Raw genomic sequence first — 20,153 nt, 5'->3', positions numbered from 1 at the left:
GAAATATGAATCATGCTGGTATGGATCATATGGCTAGGGGTAATGTGCAGAGCTCAGCAGGTGCTACGAGTGGTTGCAATAATATAGGAATGCATGGTATGTCGGTACGTATTTATATCATTAATCACTAATGAGGAAAATCATTTTTCTTCCTTTTTCACAAGGTCTCGATTTTATATTTTTAGATGGCTTTTCATGGCGGCTACTGCGAGACTGTACTATTTGAATCTTGGAAAATAACGTCGATCGGTGGTCTCGTTGGTTCCATGATTGGTATAATAATTATGGCTACTCTTTATGAGGGTTTGAAGTATTACCGGGAATATCTTTTCTGGAAGACGTATAGTTCCTTACAATATAGAAGCGTTACGATGCCTCAAGAGAAAAATGTTGTTGCTGAAGATAATAGAGTTGTCCAGTGAGTTCCAATTTCTACGTATTAATAATATGTATGTAGACTAGTTGTATATTAAGTATAATTATACAACAAACAATATTTATTTAATTAGCTTATCCATTTTGCCCTTTTTAGTATGGTCGGTGAGGTAATCCATAAACGGCCGTAAGTAAATATATTTTGACGGCCTGCTAAATTTTAATTTATTTAGTTACAGTTCCATGTGATGTCTTTAGTATTTTGATATTATCCAATATATTTCATCACAATGAGCTCTCTTCTCTAAGTAATGCTTATCTTTTCGACGTTACCGTCTTTTTCTTTAACAATTTTGCACGTTCAATGTCTTGATGAATGTTGTCAATTGTTAAAAAAAAAATCTTTACAATTAAATACTATTTTCTTTTGTAATTGTTTTTTCATTGTCGTTTCTATAATGTATTAAGCATGTCTATTCTGCAATGTAGATTCTTTTCTATTTTATTATTTATTTTCTATAAGGCGATTGAATGTTCAATATTTAAGAAATTACGATACAAAACAAAATATTACTTCTTCTTGGAATTTTCTAGCTTTGCATTGCAAATGATTTCTGTTTACTTTTCTTGCTAGCTTCAATGGGTTTTGCATATTTATTAATGTATATTATCTTTTTATAAATTGTATATATATATATTTATATATCTTATATAAATATTTTTATATATATATATATATATAAATATTATTTTAATTGTATATGTGTGCAGGCCCACAATGCTGTCATGGATGCATTGTTTCCAAACGTTCCTGCATATCATACAAGTCATCCTTTCTTACTTTTTAATGCTGATCTTCATGACATTCAACACCTGGCTCTGTTTCGCAGTAGTATTGGGTGCTACCCTTGGTTACTTCCTTTTTGGATGGAAGAAATCTGTAATTGTGGATGTTACAGAACATTGTCATTAATAATTGATATAGTGGCATAATCCAGTTTTTCTATTGCTCCATTGTATATATTATTATGTTGTATGATGATTCTTTTTGCAAAAAAGAAAATATTCAAAATCAAATACAACATGAGATAGAAATGTATGAGATGTACATGGAAACAACTTAGTACATTTTGTGGTTCTATGCAAGAGTCTTTTATGAGTACTGAAAGTAAATTGTTGATTTTCAACTAAAAGATTTTTACAGCTATAAATATTATATATATATATATAGAATCACAAATAAACTATGATTGTACAATTATCTTACTTAATTGTATCCTATTGAATACAGATATGCACATTTGCTGTTATACTGAAACCGAATGGGACTTATTTTTTAAAATAGAATTAGAAATGTATTGCAATGTGATTAATTATGATAATTTTGCAAAAAGAAAACAGGGAGCTAGAATCTTAATATTTCTATGTAAGATACATAAATACATTTACATATATATATATATATAATATATATAATTATATAATAATATATGAAATATAATATTATATATATATTTATATTATTGTAAATATTAAAAACATTTAAATAAGAAACGCGTGTTTCGTGTGAGATGCATATCTTTTTTCAATCACATTTCCTCATTTTATTATTACTTTAATAATTATATTTGCTAAAGAGAGACTTGTAAAGACTATTTGTTACATTAATATTTGAAAAAGAACATAAAGTATTGTATTGAAGATACATGTATAAAATAACTTATAATGCAGTTTTGTGAATTGAGCTATTACTTTAAATTAATTAATTAAATAATTAAGATGATTTGTAAAGCATACGAAGGAAATTTCGTAAAAAATATTACAATAAAAGACATCTATACTTCATATATTTTTTTCAATTAAATAAATATTAATTAAATAAATATTTATTGAAAATTCTATCTTAAAACCTTTTAAATTGTATAAACAAAATTTTAATTCCACCATAATGGTAAGTAATAAACATAAATTCGTAAATTAGCTTTTTTTTTCTATAAATTAAAAATAACATCTGTTCATAATTATGTGGATTTCGACGATGACCAAAGTTAATACTTCATTATTTTATTATAAATTTATAGGTTTCACATAGAGCTATACAAAAAGCACCAGCATGCACATTGTGTACAGAATTGATTTAAGTTTTGTCGCTTAAGAACAATCTGTCATACAATAAATTTATATACTTCTCTTTGCAGTACATAACACATTTCTAAAGCTTTGAAGTAGAGTTCTATTGCTTTAAGAATGTATCACATATATACACACTCATCCAAAAAGCTTTGTTTTATTATTATTATTATTATTATTATTATTATTATTATTATATTATTATTATTATTATTATTATTATTATTATTATTATTATTATTATTATTATTATTATTATTATTATTATTATTATTATTATTACTATTGTAGGAAAATTGTTAAACAGTTAGCGCAAAATACTCTGCATTTCATCTCATACAAATGCCAAATTAATATGTATATATATATATATAAATGTATGTATATGTATGTATATATATATATATATATATATATATACACATATATATACATATATACATATATATTGATAATCTAAAGGAGTATATCATAAATAGAAATATAGTTATTATACTGCTCCTCATTTTATACTGCAATGATAAGGCAAATTTACGTTACGAAGCTAAATTACAATTTATATATGTTTGTCTTACATAATAAAACAATTTATAATTATTATTATTACTATATTTATCACAAGCCAATGATGTATATAACACTTAAAATACTGTCAATAGCTCACGAGTTGTATAAAGCACATTTTGAAATATTATAAATCATCCTTTTTTCTTTTTTTTTGTTTTTTTTTTTTTTTCTTTTTTCAATGTTCCAGTGGTACATATCTTACATGTGAATTTTTACAATTTATGTAAGGTATTCGAAGATAGATATACAGAGCACATACTAGAAGAATAGCAAATTAACTAACAGTCCTGTTAAGTAAGATTTGTGCAAAACTTTAGTAACATAAATATCTTTCTTGAGAATATCTAACATATTTCATATAACACACAAGAAACATTATATTGAAATATTTTGATGAATGTACTTGAAATTATTTCTAATGTCTTTATAGAAACTTTGGGCTTGTAATTAACCGAGTATTGAAGGCTGGCAAGATTCTCTTCAAATTATTTTGTTAGACCTAGAAGAAAAAGCACGACACGTGTAAGAGGCGTGTTTTAAACATAGAATCTAGGTAAAAAACATAAAAATAATAAAATAAAATATAATTACCTAATCAAAAATTAATAATAGTCTCATTTTAATCGAATAAAGTTACAAAATGATTTTGTTTCGTGGAGAAAAATTCACAAAAGAAAATGGACTGTCAGTTGGTGAAATCAAGGAAAATAAAAATCTCTTACATCTTTTGGTACAATGTCCTTATACATCCTAAATATAGTAAACACCATTTTAGGGATTAGTTCAATTTGAGACGCATTATGTTCCTTCCAAATGCAAACAAACTCTAAGTGTTCCTTCCAAAAATGTTGATTCGTATCATAAATATTTCTTATCATGTCTATCTTCATACCACCCATTTCAGTTAGCTGGTCACAAATGTAGATCTTGGGGAAAATGTTTCATGCATTATTTCAGTGAAAAACAAAAAAATAATTAAAATTCAAATCTGTAACCTACTCAGCACCAGAGACAGGCATACAGCAACTGGAACGTTGCGGAGACAGCTGTTTAGAAAGGTCGACAGTATCTTCTACTAACGGATGTTCTAATCTAGCCTCCAGTCGTGCCCATGCAGCAACAGCAGCTGCAAATGCTGCTTCTACATTTGTTGCATCCTTTGCAGACGTTTCGACCAATGGTGGATCTCCATTTTCTGCACACCATGCTCTGGCTTCTTCTGTGGTTACTTGTTTTTCAGATTCCAAAACATCCACCTGAAGAAGTCATATATATGATTGAAGAAATTGAATAGCAATTTATTAAATTTAAAACAGTTTTATCTTTTTATGTATTATAATACATACCTTATTTCCCACAACTATAAATGGAAAAGTAGATGCTTCTTCGACATCCGCATAATAAAGAAATTCTGATCTCCAGAGAGCCAAATTTTTAAAACTTGTTCTATCATCAACGGCATAAGTCAAAAGACAAATATCTGAACCTCTATAAAATGGAGTTCTTAATGTTTTAAATCGTTCCTGCCCTGCAGTATCCCATATTTGTAAAGTATAAGATTCGCCATTGATTTCTATATCCTTGTTTAAAAATTCTACTCCGATAGTGTAAAAATTATATTCATCAAAACGATTCGATACAAATCTGTTCATAAGACAAGATTTTCCAACTCCGCCGTCACCCAAAATCACTACTTTTAAAAGTGTAGATCTTTGTGAATTACGATTATGTATGTTCCCACTTCTGAGTGTATCAGCTGTCATTGTATTGTTTCCAGACATTTTATATATATCTTTGAATCAACTTATGAGATACAATAATACAAATTTTTTTTCTGTTTCAGCCTCTTCGTCCTTTTCTTATAAAAGAGTAGATCTTTTTGAAATGTCATATAATTTTCAATACAATGAGATTATTTCTTCAATATTTTTTTTTCTTTTTTTATATAAAGAAAATCAACTAATTCGAATATCCAGGTACGATGATTTAAAATAGTAATTATCTTATTTCGACGACATAATATTATTTGTAATTTGGTGTCCGTTCCTCATTCATTTAAAAACGAATAAATAGCATAGTAGCACGCACACTCACACATATATAATTTTCACTTGACGACAAGCATAACCTTCTCTCGATGCTTTTTACACGCACTATCTTCCTTTCAAATATCTTCCTTTAATACATATATTTATTACAATACAATTACGATAATTTCTTTTATAATAATTAATTATTGAATCACAGAAACCTTTGATATATACCAGCTCAAATCTCCTTGTATATGTATATCGTATTACGGATGACTATTGTACATAAGAAATGTACGTTTTTCGTCGATAAAAATAACGTAATCACAGAAAAATATTAAACAATGTTCATTAATTCAGATCTTTCTTTAAAACTTTTGTACTAATTATTTTTAATTATAACGTATCACTAATCCTGTCCATCTTTAAAAAACACAAAGCATTTGACACTTTGCAGACGACAAAAAGGAACGCCCATGTTGGATTCTATGACTAAATCAAATATGGCTGCCAGAAATTATAAATACTGTTTTTACCGGTAACTATAGAACTTATAGAAAGAAAGACAAAAAAATCTTACGAAACTAAAAGTAATACAATTCTCGTTATTTCGATCTTTCAATTTTAACAGATATAAGATGTTTTTGATAAAATTAAAATAAAATATGAAGGTTTTCAATCATTTATATTGTCTATATTGTGATTTTCTAAATACAATATAAAACGAAAAGGAAGCCGAATTAGCGTGCTATTATATAAGAAAATAGAAAATATTATATACGTTTTATATACGATGCTATTATTACGAATGCGTAATAATAAATTAGATTTTTCAACAAATTGATTGCTAAATGTTTTATAACATGCGTTATATTAAACAATCCTTTTTTTTTTTTTTTTTTTTTTTAATAAATATACACAACGTGTGGTTATAATGAATATTGTATTAATGTAAAATAACAAATATTTACTACGAATAAAAGAAGTTCCACCATTGCGAACATTTCCAGCCAAATGAATCATCCATAACAAATATTAAGCAAGCCGCCTGAATATTGGATTTGTGTACATGTGCGTTTGTCGCTAATGCGCATGCCCTATGACTTTACGACTTGTTTATATACCTATAAAAAAAAAAATTGATTTCATCTTTGCTTTCTTAAAATAAATATATTTATTTCTTTCAACAAAAGTTTATACAAGATTAATAATATGTTATTTTATTTTTTGTCAAATATAATTTTTATTAAACTTTTTTTCAAACGTTAAACGTTTTAAAATTTTCTATCTAAATTATATATAAAAATTAATACAATTTTAATCATAATCATAGAAATTTTTCTAATGAATTAATAAATCGATATTAATCATGTGTCAATTATAAATATACGATAATTTATTTTTTAATTACTTTTTTAATTAATTTCTTTCTAACTTCTACAGATTATCGTAATTTTCAACTTTTGTAAAAATTATTTATGAATTTGTAATCAATACGTTATTTTTATTTCATTAATTACTCGAGTTTGAATTGAAATATAAAATCTAAAATTATAATCAATCAAATTTACAATTGGTCTTCAGGTTGTTCATTATCACTGTTTTTATAATGATTTTACGGCATCAATGAGAGGTAATTGAGGTGTAATTCTTGATTGACTTTGATGAACAAGATCTCATTTTAAAAACGAAAGTTTTAATTTAGGACTTCAATTTTTCGAATTTTTGAAAAGATTTTATTTTCTTTGAAAAAAGTCGTGTTAACGAATGATATTTTCTTTTGTGAATAATTTATGCGCAAATAAAAAGCTTTTTGAAACATTCGATAAAGTTGAGTCTTAGATTAAATGTTCATCTTTAAAATCAAACCTTGTTCATCAAAATCAGTCTAGAATTACGTCTATTTTCATTGATAAATAATGATCATTATAAAACTGAATAGTCTTAAATGAAAAGTATAATTATATGTAGATTGTAAGAATAAGTTGGTATCACTGATTTTACCTTTTGGGCAGATATGCTTTACAAAGCGATGGACGTTTCGTTGTAATTTTTGATTGTAAAGAATTGAGGTGTATTTAAAAAAAAACCATGTAGTTTTTACATTTTTATTAAATGCAGTGAAAAGATGAGTTAAACAATTTTTAAATAAAAAGTAATACTAAGCAAGTAGTTTGTTAATGATACTTTTAATAAGTGTTAGTAATAGATACTGTGCATTTTCTCAGTGATTAGTAGAAGGTAATGATAATATAAAATTATAAAATTACTTTATCTTTAAAAATAGAAACAATGATATTTATATTAATATTTATTTCTCATTTCTTATATATAGTTTAATTACATAACCTATTTTGACATAAAGTTGTTTATATGCCATCTCTTTAATGACGTTTTATAAATATAATATAATTATATAACTTATTTTTGATATAAAGTTATTTACAAGTTATTTTTTTTAAAAATAATATTTAAAATTCTTTAAAAATAATAATCATTTTTCTGTCACTTGATCTTAACTTTTAAACTTCTAGGTAAATTTCATTGTAAAAAATGGCAAACCTTCCACCAAATACTGGACAGCAGTACTTTTGGAATTCCGGCATTACACAAATGCAAAATGTAGGATATTATTCTATACCGTCATCGAATTTTCCACCTCCTAATTTTAATCAACCACCGCCAAGTTTCCCTCCAACTAATTTTAATCAACCTCCGCCTTCTTATAATATGCCAGTTACGGCTATGCCAGAAGACAAGCCAACGAATCAATTTATGTCATTTCATACTGTTCCTTCTACGTATCAAGATAATACAGCTACCACATATACAGATGATTCATTTTCGAATCAAACAACAACGCAATGCAATAAGAATTATTACCCATCGTCATTTTCTCAATCTGAGAATTTTAATACAGAAAATTTTAATTCAAATTGGAATTCTAGAAATATATATACTGATAATTTTAATAATGAATGGAATACTAATAGCTCATCAAGTTGGTCAACAATGCAAAATAATGCTACATCTTGGTCTGAAGTTAATATATCACAAAAAGAAAGTCAAATGGTTTTGGAAAGTTCACAAAAAAACAAAACGTCTGAATGGAGATATAACGGTATATCTGAATCATCCAGAAGTCATACAAGTAATAGAAAACGTTCTAAAACTCCTGAAAATAGATCTAGATCTAGTAGATCACCGCGTAGATCACGATATGAAGAGCAAAGGGACAAATATAAATATAAAAGAGATAGATCAAGTTCAAGAGATTATTCACATGATAATGGAGATTCCAAACGAAGATGTTCATATAGAAGATATAGCAGTCATGTATCATCCTCTGAAAGATCATACGTAAGTAGTAGAAGCAGAAGAAGATCAAGATCTCCAGATTATCGATCTTCTAAAACAGTTAGTCCAAATAGTAGTAGTTCAGTGTTGAAAACAAAGTGTCCAACTGAACGAGAATTATTACTAGAAAAATATAGGTAAGTAAATCTAATAGAATGTTAATTGTGTACATTGAAAAACGAATCTATATACAATTTTATTTAATTAGGCGAAATTATTGCGCGACCAGCAAAGATATGGAAAGAAAAATGGATGAATTATCGGCAATGGGTCCAGAAGGTATAATGGAAAATGAACGTAAAATTTGGACTCGTACTGCACCAGCAGATTTATATTATACAAGAGATGATACTAATCCAAAAATAATGAAGGGGACACAAAAATTACGTGATTTATGCGATTTATTTAAAGAAATACTTATAGATAGAGCAGCAGCAGCACGTGCATTACAGGCATGTTCATGGATATTAGATAAATGACTATTTAATCAATTTTAATAATAAAAAAAAAAAAGAAAGAGTTATAATAAATCAGGTTTAACTTATATTATATTATTTTTGAAGCCTCCATATGAGCCACCACCAAGAAAAACTAAAGCACGTCTTTGTAAACATAAATCAGAAGCTTGTAGTAGTTCATCATCAGACAGCGACAGTTCTATGGATGAGGATGACAGAACAATGGAAGAATTAATGACCAAGAAGCAACATCCTCAAAGATTACATCCTGAAATGTGGTTTAATGATCCTGGAGAGGTAACATTTGATGAATTTAAAATAATTCTTTTATTTTTATCATATCTATTAACAAAAACTTCTCATTTCCACACAGATGAATGATGGACCATTATGTAGATGTAGTGCCAAATCACGAAGATCTGGTATAAGGCATGGAATTTATGCTGGCGAAGGCGCAATAAATAAATGCAATCTAAACTCAAATAATGCCGATAAATTATATCATTATCGAATTACAATCAGTCCTCCAACTAATTTTCTTACTAAAACTCCAACAATTATAAAACACGATGAACATGAATTTATATTTGAAGGATTTTCTATGTTATCACACTTTCCTCTTGTAAAATTACCAACATGCAAAGTAATACGATTTAACATAGAATACACAATTCTCTATATAGACGAAAAATTGCCTGAAAATTTTACTATACAAGAATTGGATTATTTTCGTAAGTATATATTGAGTTTTAATATCTATTATCAATTATTTTCAATATTATTATCATAATGTATATTTTCTTTTCTCTCTCTCTTTTTTTTCTTTTTTTTATTTCATTTTTTTTTTTTTTTTATATATAGAAACATATTTATTCCGGGAAATATTAGAGCTTGTAGATTTTGATTTACAAGCTGCCCAAGATAAATCTGGCTGTGGACAATTTCACTTTATGCCAAGATTTGTACGTGATTTAGCAGATAATGGGCAAGAAATTTTATCTATGAATGAAGTTTTAAATTATTTAATAAAAAGTAGTACTCTTTTAATAGATCCAGAAGATCTACCTAGATTAATTGAAATGCCGCAATATAAATGGCAAAATTTTGCCGACGAAGTAAAAGGAATGGTTGTAACATATCCTGGAAAGAAACCATGTAGTGTTCGTGTGGATCAACTAGATAGAAATCAAGTTGATCAACCACCAGGAGTGATTGGTTATCCTGAAATTGTACATTTTGGTATAAGACCACCACAGCTTAGTTATGCTGGAAATGCGGAGTAAGTATTATTCAATCAATTATTTTTTTTTTAATTATTTCATTAATACACGTTATTATTCTTTTATTAATTTATTTTCATTTTAGTTATCAAAAAGCATGGAGAGATTACGTTAAATTTCGGCATTTATTAGTTAACATGCCTAAGCCATCTTTTGAGGATAAGAGAAAACTCGAAGCAAAAGAGAATAAATTACAAGAGTTAAGAACACAAAGTAAAATGAAACGTAATGTAACGGTTGATGTAAGCTCTGAAGGTTTTTATAGGACAGGCATTATGTGTGACATAGTACAACATGCCATGTTAATACCTGTACTTGTATGTCACTTAAGATTTCATAAATCTTTGGATAATCTTGAACGTACATTGGGTTATGAGTTTAAAAATAGATATCTTCTTCAACTTGCTTTAACTCATCCCAGTTATCGGGAAAACTTTGGTACAAATCCAGATCATGCTAGAAATTCATTAACTAATTGTGGAATAAGACAGCCAGAATATGGCGATCGTCGAATACATTATATGAATACACGTAAACGTGGTATAAATACATTGATAAATATAATGTCAAGATTTGGAGCAAGACGAGAAACAGAATCTTCTATAGCGCATAATGAAAGATTAGAATTTCTTGGAGATGCAGTTGTTGAATTTCTAACATCCATTCATCTTTTTCACATGTTTCCTGATTTAGAGGAAGGCGGATTAGCTACATACAGAGCAGCAATTGTGCAGAATCAACATCTTGCTGTTTTGGCAAAAAAACTTAATTTAGAAGAATATATGCTTTATGCGCATGGCAGTGATTTATGTCATGATTTAGAATTAAGACATGCGATGGCAAATTGTTTTGAAGCACTTATGGGTTCATTATTTCTTGATGGAGGAATAGAAGTTGCGGACAGAATTTTTGGTGAAACTCTTTTCAAAGATGAAGAAGATCTTGCCAAAATTTGGGTGAATTATCCTAAACATCCTTTGCAGGAACAGGAACCAACAGGTGATAGACAATGGATTCCAAGCTTTGAATTATTACAGGTATGATAAATAAATAAATATATATATATATATTAAAAATTCATTATTTACTAACTGTTCATAAACAATATTATATTATTAGAAATTAACGAAATTTGAAGAATCTATTGGTATAGAATTCAGTCATATTCGTCTCTTAGCAAGAGCATTTACTGATCGTAGTATCGGATATACAAATTTAACACTTGGTTCAAATCAACGTTTAGAATTTTTAGGAGATACAGTCCTCCAACTTATAGTTTCAGAATATTTATACAAGTTTTTTCCTGAACATCATGAAGGACACTTATCTGTAAGTATTTTATATCTACATTGTATATTTATTTAATAACTCATTAACTATTTTCCAATTATTTTCAAACAGCTTCTAAGAAGTTCGCTTGTAAATAATAAAACACAAGCAGTTGTATGCGATGATTTAGGAATGACAAAGTATGCTCTTTATGGAAATCCAAAAGCTGAATTAAAAACTAAAGATAGAGCAGATTTATTAGAGGCTTTTTTAGGAGCCTTATATGTTGACAAAGGTTTAGAATATTGTCATGTTTTCTGCGATGTATGCTTCTTTCCACGATTACAAGATTTTATTATGAATCAAGATTGGAATGACCCTAAGAGCAAATTACAACAATGTTGTTTAACTTTAAGAACAATGGATGGTGGTGAACCAGACATACCAGTATACAAGTAAATATGAATGAATGTGTAAAATTTCAACTAATTCTTTTTTTTTTCTTTTTTTTTTTTTTTTGATTAATTGTATTAAAATTTTTACAGAGTAATTGAGTGTAAGGGACCAACAAATACAAGAGTTTATACAGTTGCTGTGTATTTTCAAGGAAAAAGATTAGCTAAGGCATCAGGACATAGTATTCAGGAAGCAGAAATGAATTCTGCTAAAGAAGCCCTTGAGAAAAGTCAAGGTAATGAAGAAATAAAAAAATCTTAATTATTATGAATTTTTCTATCTATATAAATTATCATTTATTACGTTATACAATTTCCTTTTTGTTTGTAGATCTATTTCCACAATTAGATCATCAGAAGAGAGTAATAGCAAAAAGTATGAAGATGCAACAATGGCCAAATAAGCACAAAATGAAAGATAAATTTACAAGATTCAGTGATAGATCTGATGATTCAGATTCTAGCCAACATCGTAAAAGAAGTCATAGTAAAACATAAGATCTGTGATATATTCATTCGCTTATAATCGAAATAAAATTTTATTGTTATTATTATGTTTTTTAACATAAAAAAGAAAAAAAAATATATATATATACATTCTTATCATTCTATGAAATATTTAATAATCGTAATAAAATTATAGTAATCGAACAAAATTATAAAGTAATCGAACAAAATTATTAATAGTACATAGAAAATTATTAAAAATATTCTACACAATTATGAAAACTTTCGAATAAAAAATTAATATAAACAAAATTAGATAAAAATCACATTACACGTGATATATGATAAGAAAATATATAAATTCTATTGTCTTTCCATAGAAAAATGTATGTATATTAAATATTACAAAATATATTCATGATGATGTTTATTATATACATTTTAAATGTATATCCATTCATTTAAGCAAAATTTATTCATCATTATTTATCAAGATGGGACTAGTTTGGTTTATTAAATAATCATTTTTCTTTAATATTTCTCTACATACTTTCATATTTTCTAGAATAGATATTATATCCCACTTTTTAGACAATAGTGCATGTTGTAGTTCAAATAATCCATATTTAAAACATTGTATTTGTGTACAAGTAGCTGTAGAACGAAGTTCTAAACCTAATTCGTGAATTAATGTTTTTAAATATTGCTCATTTTCATTGATGCAAACAATTTCTAAAAATAATATATACATATTTAAATATGTTAAAATAAAATTAAAATATTCCAAGAAATATATAAGTTATCTTAATCATTTTAATTTAACAATCTAATCTTACCAAGTGTGAATTCAGGAGGTTCAAAATTTACACATTTTATTTCATATAATACAGGAATTTCTGAATTAGCTGGTCTAATTAAACCCTGTACTGCTAATTCATATGCAGTTTGACTTTGTATATCTACTCCACATAATCTAAAATATTAATTTAAAGTATATATTAACAATATATTAAAATATATTTGAGTATATTGTAAAATTAAAAAAAAAATATATATATATATAATATATAAGTATACAAATTAATGCTTACTCAAACATTTTCTTTTGATGAGAAGATTGCATCGAGGCACATATTTTGTCAATATTGATTCTTCTGACATGATTGTATGTAGATTTTTCTATTATTTTACCTGTTTTAAAATGATTATTTGTTGCCTGGCCTAAGATTCCTTTGAGTCTATAACATCGTGAAGGTTTTGATTCTCTAATTTTGTTTATTAATGAATTACCACTGTTAATACCGCATATTAAAACACCACAACTATCTGTATATAAACGATTTGCAGAAGAAAAATTAATATCACTAGGTTGATAACGAGGTCCAACAACTAGTTGATTATCTCCATAATTAGGACGGACAACAACTTCGAGTTTTTCGTTTGTCTTTCCTTCAATCATTACATAATTATCAGGTGGTCTAACATCCATTTCATTTAAATCTATAGAAAAATATTTTTCTTTACAAACAGAACTGTCTTTATAATTTTATTTTTATTAGAATCACGTTTACCTCTACATAAATGTTTTATTATAGTTTCTCGTATACCTAAATAATGTGTTAATTCTGGTTTATATATAACAAATACACTATTTAATAAATTCCAAGCCACGCTCGCTTTACATGATATATGATGTTTGGCAGGTATTGGAAACATCATTTTTACTTATAAAATAAATATTAACGTTTTTCTGTATATTATGTTCTATAAATTATATTCAAATTATATTTTTTATGCTTGTAATATACAAATATATTTCAAAATAAACAATAATAAATTTTAGGTTATGATCTCATGATCAATCATATATTGAATTGTTCGCCAGATGTCGCTAGTTTAGAAATCATCTGTTCTTTAGGAAAAATATGATTTTGAAGACTAATGCATATATACTTCAGTTTTTAATTACCGGGTCTGTTAAACAACTGGGTATGTTCAAATTTTATCGAATAACAACTCTTAATGGATATATTAAAAATATTTTTAAACTATGCTCTATACGTTTTGATAAAGTTTGATGATTATAAATAAGTTGATATAAAAAATACGTTCTATTCAGATAATCTTGCATAACTTATATTTTTTTTTTCCTAGGAGCTTCTATTAATACTCGGTGGTTTGCCACAATGTCCGAATTACTTAATAAAGTTCCTGACGTAGATATCGATGCAAATGGAAAGTTTAAATACATGTTACTTAATATTCATGATAAAACTAACGATGCCTTCAAACCGGTCGTTAGAGGTTATACTAAAGCAGAATGGCATGGTAAGTAATTCATAATTATATTGACAATTGTATATTCGCTTAATAGAATAAAATGTGAATCACATATAAAAGAAAGAAATGTTAGAACAATTTGGATAATGTCCATGGGAATTTTGATATATTCTAGAATAGATCATAATTTGAATTCATTTCATTTCGTTATACCTGTTCAATGTATACTTCTTATTTATTGCATGGATGAAATAAAAACAAAGTTACAACGAATTATACATTTTTATGATATAATTATACGTGATAATTTAATTTTTATCCAAGCACTTATATTATATTATTTACAATATTAAAAACATTATATATTATACAGATTTATGAATTTATATTTATGACAATTAATTGCGATAAAGGTATTTTTTTTTTTTTAAAGCTACAAGATTAATAATATTTTTCTCAATAATATTTTTTATACACATATAAAATGTGCCGACGCATTTGAAAATTGTATTTATGAAAAGGCTAGAAAATAATTTCTACGTACATTTCTTTAAGAAAAATACAGTTGTTTAATTCTCAATTTCTTTTTATTTTCTTTCGTCTTAATAAATAGCTTTGATGGAATGTCTATATTATTCCCTTTTTGCTTCTTTTTTTTTTCTGCAATGATAGTACCTTGAAAAAACATAGTAACTTTTAATTCCAAATATTTAGACTGGCAGTTGATATTTTTTAATTAGTTTCAAAGATTTACATAATAATATGAACGTATGTATTAAACATTTGGAAGTTCCATCAATAAATTCCATATTTGCCTTTTATATACGCTTATATTCATTATTTTATCATTATAGAATAATTACGTTCTGCATTATAAATCACATTTTTCTAAAAATTTCATTCTGTAGGACCAATTGACATATTCTTTTGTTTTAGTTATTACCATGAATCTTTCTCTATTTGAACGTAAAATCTTTTTATTTCTCCAAATATTGCCAGCTTTGTATATATTCAAATTGATATATATATATATATATATATATATATATATATATATATATACACATATATACATAACATTAATAAAAAAGTTAAAAGAGTAAAAAAAGCTCTAGATTCCCCGTACTGTAGAATAATAATTCAAAATCAGTCGATAATAGTCACGACAAATGAAGGAACCATTTTGGGAGTGTATAATCGTACCTTCAAAAAATATCTATTTTCTGGAATCATTTTCAATATGACTCATAATCAACACACACACACTCCATTTCTTTTTTTTCTCTTTTTTTTTTCCATCTATTATCTCAAATGTTCTTTTTAAATTCAAGACGCACTAAGAGGCTCTTCTGAAACAGCACCAAGCTCTTTGTATACTGAAGCCTAACTTACAGGCCTTTTGATTTGTATTCTTCAAGTTTATATTTTTAGCTTCGTTATTATTCTTTTTAGATTGTCGAGTAGGCTTCTCGTCACGTTTAACCTGGTCTCAGGTACTTTCCTCCTCGTCACAATGTTCTATAAGATCAACATCGGCGATTCTTGATTGTTTTTCTTTTTCCTGAATAGTCGTCAATTTTGATTCCTTATTCTTCATTTGATTACAATCATATTTATCTGGATGTTCATTTATATCCTCCATCTTTTTTAAAGATTTCGAATTTTCTCTAATCGGTGATGGAAATCCAACAAGATCTGGATCGGTATTAGTATGAGTTAAAGTGAATGGCAATTTCAAAGAAACGTCACCACCTATCGTTGAAATTATTAATTTCACCTGTTAAAAATATTAACGATACGTTTATAAATATATCCCATTAATTTTCTTATTTTATCTTTTTACTTATATAAATTTATATACATAGATAATAATAGATAATTTTTATCTTCAAGAATTACCTTCACGTAATATGATACGTAAATAGCAAAGACATTTCGATCTTCTGGTCCATTTCCAGGACTAATGATTGTAGAAGCTAATGTAGCACCAGCCTTTGTATAACTATCTTCCAAAGCAATCCAATTTTTGCTGGATCCTTTGATCGGTTTCAAAGTATAACATTTTTTCAAACTAGTTCCTGGTCCTATAGGGCAGCCCTCTTGAGAAGATACAATTGCTACCACGTTTTTAAATTTACCATTACTAAACATACAAACGTCGACATGTTGAACGACGAAAACCTGTACAGACAAAGAGAAAGAGAGAAAGAGAGATAAAGTTAGATAGATAGATAGATAGAGTGAGCGAATGAATAAAGTTCCTTTCGATCGATAGGAACCTCTTACCGAATAAATCCATCCAAATAATAGATTCAAACATTAATTTACATCGCATACAATAATGAAACGTGTTGCTCCGTGAATTCAAACGGATATTCTCGGTAAATACAAATTTATACAACACGCGTTATACGAGTATTATATAATAATTATATATTCGGTTATATTTTGACGTTATAGAAATAGTTAAAATTTAATCGACCATTTACCGAGATATCAGAATTAACGTCATATTCTCTCTAGTGGCTTTTATGAATAACAATAAGCAAAATGTTGTAGAATTTCCTCATAGTATGAGAATTCTATTATATATTATATTTCTTTGTGTGTGTGTAAATATGTACATATATATATATATATATATATATATATATATATATGTATTATCTTTTTGTCTAGCTGAGAATTAATCGAATGAAATATATTCCCACGTTTTATCGATTTTATACACTCTCTCTTTTCTTATCTCTCTCTCTTTCTCTTTCTCTCCCCCCCCCTCTCTCTCTCTAAATACTCCTTAGAAATATGGATTTTCCTATGGTAAACAATATGTTATATATTAACCGATTTATGTACACATGAAGCTTTACGTAAGAGAAATAAAATATAAGAGAACTACTGTCACTGCTAATATATATCTAAGCTAATGCTTTCACAACGTCACTCTACAAATTGATTTACTCATAGAAGGACGAATGTCGTTTAAGTTTGATCCTATCACAGACAGTAGTAGTTAAGAGTAGTTACTACTCTACTATTACTACTACTACTATTATGATGACAAGAACAACAAGAACAACAACAACAACAACAACAACAACAACAACAACAACAACAACAACAAAAGAGAATCGACCACGTTTTACAGTCACGTTGGTCATTGTCGAGGCATTCTCCTTTTAAAACAATGACTACTGTCCTTGGTGAACAAGGGAAAGGACGTAATCGACTTGCTTGCTCGATTTTATAGAAGTCCGTATATATGTATATATGTATTTATGTATGTATGCATGATATATGTATGCATGATGTATGTATGCATGATGTATGTATGTATGTATTACCTTTTGTTTATTGTCTCTGTTATTTTGATTCGATTTTTTTCCTCTCTCTTTCTCTCTCTCTCTTTTTCTCTTTCTCTCTTTCTTTCTTTCTCTTTTATATATCCCACGTTGGGAAATATTCAAATTGAGACAAAAGGGATGAACAGCTGATATGTTCTTTTTCTCTCCTCTTTGTTTATTTTTTTTTTCTTTTTTTCTTTTCTTTTTCTTTTTCTTTTTCTTTTTTTCCTCTTTTTTTCTACTGTAGTAGTAAAGGTCAACGATAGTATTGGTTGTAAAGGGACGTGTAAAAAGAATGAGGAAAAAGTATATGTGTATAGGGTCGCGAAAAATATCACGTTTAATCTCTGCCATAACTCTTGGCCGAAATAACGGAAGAAGTTTAGGGGCGGAGGTAGTGGATGAATGAGGGTGGTCTTAAAGTGTTTCTTAGATGGTAAATATATCGTACATTTCCTTGTTCGAGTTATAATTTATAAACTTTCATCATGGAGAATATATTGCTTATCTTGAATTTATAAGTTCACATGTTCGAATGTTTATATTTATTATAACTTTAATTATTAATTATTAATTCGTTGCAATTCTATTGATTCTAATAGCTTCAAGAATATCATAGAATTTTTTTTTCAACATCGTATTTAACACGTTTTGGGTGAATTTTAAAGTGCTAGGAAAAAGGGAAAAATTAATTTTTGTAAGATCGTTGTTCGTTAACAAAAATGTTTATAAATTTTGCGTAAGGACAAATAGAAAAAATTAAAAAAGAAACAAAAAAAAAGAAAGAAAAAAAAAATAAATATTACTGCCGTTTGATTAGAATGTAAAAGCTTATTTTTTTAAGAGTCAAAAATTTTTCGTAGTAAGACATTTTTTATTTTATTTTATTTTACTTTGTTTTATTTGTTTTATTTTATTCGTTTATTTATTTTTTTCTTTTTCTTAAAGGACGCTCGATAAATACACACATATACCATAGTAAATAATAGTACTCGGTAAAAACTCTCAATTTTTGTTTTCTAAAGAGAGAGGGAGGGAGAGAGAGAGAGAGAGAAATAAGAGGAGATGAAAAAAAAAACAGAACAATGAAATAGGTCTTAATGTATTTACTCGACGAAAACAGGCTAATTGTTGTACCGACACTCATTTAATTCAAATCATGCAAATTTCTATGTTAGTTACGTTTAATTAATTGTGCTTTGTTGTCTAATTTCAACGAAATTAGATTCGATTTAATGTCCTTTAGTATAGTTTAATAGCTACATATTATATAAATGGGATACATTAAGAATATACGATTTGTCATATTCTTTTTAACGTGTCCTTCAAATTTATATCTCTGATAGCCGAGCGAAAGAGTATAAGTTACAAAGGTTAGTATTAATTGGCTCATTATTTTAAATAAATGATTGGTATTTATAATAAAATATCAATACGTAATATAAGTTATATAACCTTGCCATTTAATTATTTATACTAATCAAAATATTCAACATATACTGATCATTTAATTTTATAAAATATTTAACGTTAATTAACAAAAATATTGATCAAATAAATATCATTTTATCCTGAGTAAAATTTATCCCAATTCGAAACAGTATAATTATATTAATATAATATTCCGTATTGTTGTTTTTTACTTATGGCATTTATTTATAATATTTTCTAAGTCCTAAGGGTCAGGACATAGATAAGTATACACGTTCAAAATCTAACATTACATGTTGCACTTTATTAATTTAATGTTATAAATGCTTCTATCCAACGCTAATCGTTTTAATTTATATTCTTTTGCTCACTTACAAGTAATATATATGGACGATAGCGAAGGACATTTTCTTACTCGTATATTGTCGTATCTCCCCTTTACTTTTTGCGCGATCGTAACTTTATTCATTACAGTTGTAACTTTATTATATTTTATGTCACTCTTGTATTTCTTTTGTATTTGTTTTTTTTTTAATTTTTTTATATTTTTTTTATTTTTCTACTTTACGTTATTGTTATATTTTTCTCTGTATATTTCTTTATGACACTACTATTTTTATCTGTATGAAAAAAAAGAGAGAGAGAGAAAAAAAAAATAAAAAAACAAAAAAAAAAAAAAACAAAAAAAAAATAAAAAAGAAAGAAAAACAATGAATTCTTTTCAAACAGA

The 20,153-nt window shown here is 26.9% G+C and overlaps 6 protein-coding genes across 18 annotated transcripts in view; 3 read left to right on the top strand and 3 right to left on the bottom strand.

Moving 5' to 3' along the window:
- Ctr1A (Copper transporter 1A) overlaps positions 1-1,288 on the top strand; it is a 1,427-nt gene extending 139 nt beyond the window's left edge. The window contains exons 1-4 of one of the 3 annotated variants that reach the window (XR_014982796.1): positions 1-104; positions 186-418; positions 533-683; positions 1,147-1,272. The exon at positions 1-104 is cut by the window's left edge and continues 139 nt beyond it. Coding sequence is in view for 1 of the 3 variants with exons in the window: in XM_085660524.1 (XP_085516650.1) it covers positions 1-104; positions 186-418; positions 510-549 (377 nt within the window). In the remaining 2 variants the exon portion in view is untranslated. Of the gene's footprint in view, positions 105-185; positions 450-509; positions 684-1,146 lie in introns of all 3 variants that reach the window. The other 2 variants (XR_014982797.1, XM_085660524.1) reach the window with 2 other exon arrangements.
- Positions 1,220-5,583, bottom strand: Rab9 (RAS oncogene family member Rab9). 5 transcript variants are annotated; one of them, XR_014982794.1, is made up of 5 exons: positions 5,324-5,583; positions 4,419-5,248; positions 4,072-4,328; positions 3,664-3,998; positions 3,005-3,571 (listed from the first exon to the last, which is right to left on the bottom strand). XR_014982794.1 is itself a non-coding variant. In XM_085660523.1 (3 exons), exons 1-3 carry the CDS (start codon positions 4,851-4,853, stop codon positions 1,220-1,222), a joined length of 786 nt encoding a protein of 261 aa, XP_085516649.1. In that variant the 5' UTR covers positions 4,854-5,583. The 5 variants fall into 5 exon arrangements, 1 of the variants encoding a protein (XP_085516649.1); XR_014982795.1 differs by having other exon boundaries at positions 5,337-5,583; XR_004840394.2 differs by having other exon boundaries at positions 4,419-5,583.
- A 1,537-nt stretch (positions 5,584-7,120) lies between these two features.
- Positions 7,121-12,641, top strand: drosha (ribonuclease 3 drosha). Its single transcript, XM_035883931.2, has 11 exons — positions 7,121-7,343; positions 7,637-8,596; positions 8,668-8,911; positions 9,023-9,214; positions 9,291-9,648; positions 9,779-10,196; positions 10,283-11,234; positions 11,317-11,526; positions 11,599-11,921; positions 12,012-12,157; positions 12,253-12,641. Exons 2-11 carry the CDS (start codon positions 7,656-7,658, stop codon positions 12,417-12,419), a joined length of 3,951 nt encoding a protein of 1,316 aa, XP_035739824.2. The 5' UTR covers positions 7,121-7,343; positions 7,637-7,655; the 3' UTR covers positions 12,420-12,641.
- An 84-nt stretch (positions 12,642-12,725) lies between these two features.
- LOC118449473 (pseudouridylate synthase TRUB2, mitochondrial) lies at positions 12,726-14,525 on the bottom strand. Its single transcript, XM_035884041.2, has 4 exons — positions 13,940-14,525; positions 13,460-13,868; positions 13,205-13,341; positions 12,726-13,100 (listed from the first exon to the last, which is right to left on the bottom strand). The coding sequence occupies exons 1-4, from the start codon at positions 14,085-14,087 to the stop codon at positions 12,841-12,843; spliced, it is 954 nt and encodes a 317-aa protein (XP_035739934.2). The 5' UTR covers positions 14,088-14,525; the 3' UTR covers positions 12,726-12,840.
- The window catches only part of LOC118449474 (14 kDa phosphohistidine phosphatase), a 51,529-nt gene continuing 45,303 nt past the window's right edge, over positions 13,928-20,153 (top strand). The window contains exons 1-3 of the mRNA XM_035884042.2: positions 13,928-14,071; positions 14,212-14,357; positions 14,523-14,696. Coding sequence (XP_035739935.1) covers positions 14,294-14,357; positions 14,523-14,696 — 238 coding nt within the window. The 5' untranslated portion in view covers positions 13,928-14,071; positions 14,212-14,293. The remainder of the gene's footprint in view (positions 14,072-14,211; positions 14,358-14,522; positions 14,697-20,153) is intronic.
- The window catches only part of LOC118449470 (phosrestin-2), a 40,802-nt gene continuing 35,627 nt past the window's right edge, over positions 14,979-20,153 (bottom strand). For 2 of the 7 annotated variants that reach the window (XM_085660672.1, XM_035884038.2), the window contains 2 exons: positions 16,548-16,829; positions 14,979-16,425 (listed from right to left, as the gene is read on the bottom strand). In XM_085660672.1, coding sequence (XP_085516798.1) covers positions 16,138-16,425; positions 16,548-16,829 — 570 coding nt within the window. In that variant the 3' untranslated portion in view covers positions 14,979-16,137. The remainder of the gene's footprint in view (positions 16,426-16,547; positions 16,830-20,153) is intronic. The other 5 variants (XM_035884034.2, XM_085660671.1, XR_014982828.1 and 2 more) reach the window with 4 other exon arrangements.

Source organism: Vespa mandarinia, chromosome 12 (genome assembly GCF_050613455.1).
Source record: "Vespa mandarinia isolate Hongniang chromosome 12, ASM5061345v1, whole genome shotgun sequence".
NCBI classification, from domain to species: Eukaryota; Metazoa; Arthropoda; class Insecta; order Hymenoptera; family Vespidae; genus Vespa; species Vespa mandarinia.
Note: the sequence above shows the minus strand (reverse complement) of the source record. Positions and strands in the feature narration are given on the sequence as shown.

Bases quoted from the DNA above. Each gene is read 5' to 3' on its own strand.
- Rab9 (XM_085660523.1), bottom strand. From the start codon at position 4,853: ATGTCTGGAAACAATACAATGACAGCTGATACACTCAGAAGTGGGAAC. The intron at 4,329-4,418 runs GTATGTATTATA...TGACTTCTTCAG, and splicing joins TTATAGTTGTGGGAAATAAG to GTGGATGTTTTGGAATCTGA. The intron at 1,314-4,071 runs GTAGGTTACAGA...CCACAATTACAG, and splicing joins ATGCCTGTCTCTGGTGCTGA to ATTTCTTCCATCCAAAAAGG.
- drosha (XM_035883931.2), top strand. From the start codon at position 7,656: ATGGCAAACCTTCCACCAAATACTGGACAGCAGTACTTTTGGAATTCC. The intron at 8,597-8,667 runs GTAAGTAAATCT...TTATTTAATTAG, and splicing joins TTATTACTAGAAAAATATAG to GCGAAATTATTGCGCGACCA. The intron at 10,197-10,282 runs GTAAGTATTATT...TTTTCATTTTAG, and splicing joins AGTTATGCTGGAAATGCGGA to TTATCAAAAAGCATGGAGAG.
- LOC118449473 (XM_035884041.2), bottom strand. From the start codon at position 14,087: ATGATGTTTCCAATACCTGCCAAACATCATATATCATGTAAAGCGAGC. The intron at 13,342-13,459 runs GTAAGCATTAAT...TTAATATTTTAG, and splicing joins CATCAAAAGAAAATGTTTGA to ATTATGTGGAGTAGATATAC. The intron at 13,101-13,204 runs GTAAGATTAGAT...TATTATTTTTAG, and splicing joins ACCTCCTGAATTCACACTTG to AAATTGTTTGCATCAATGAA.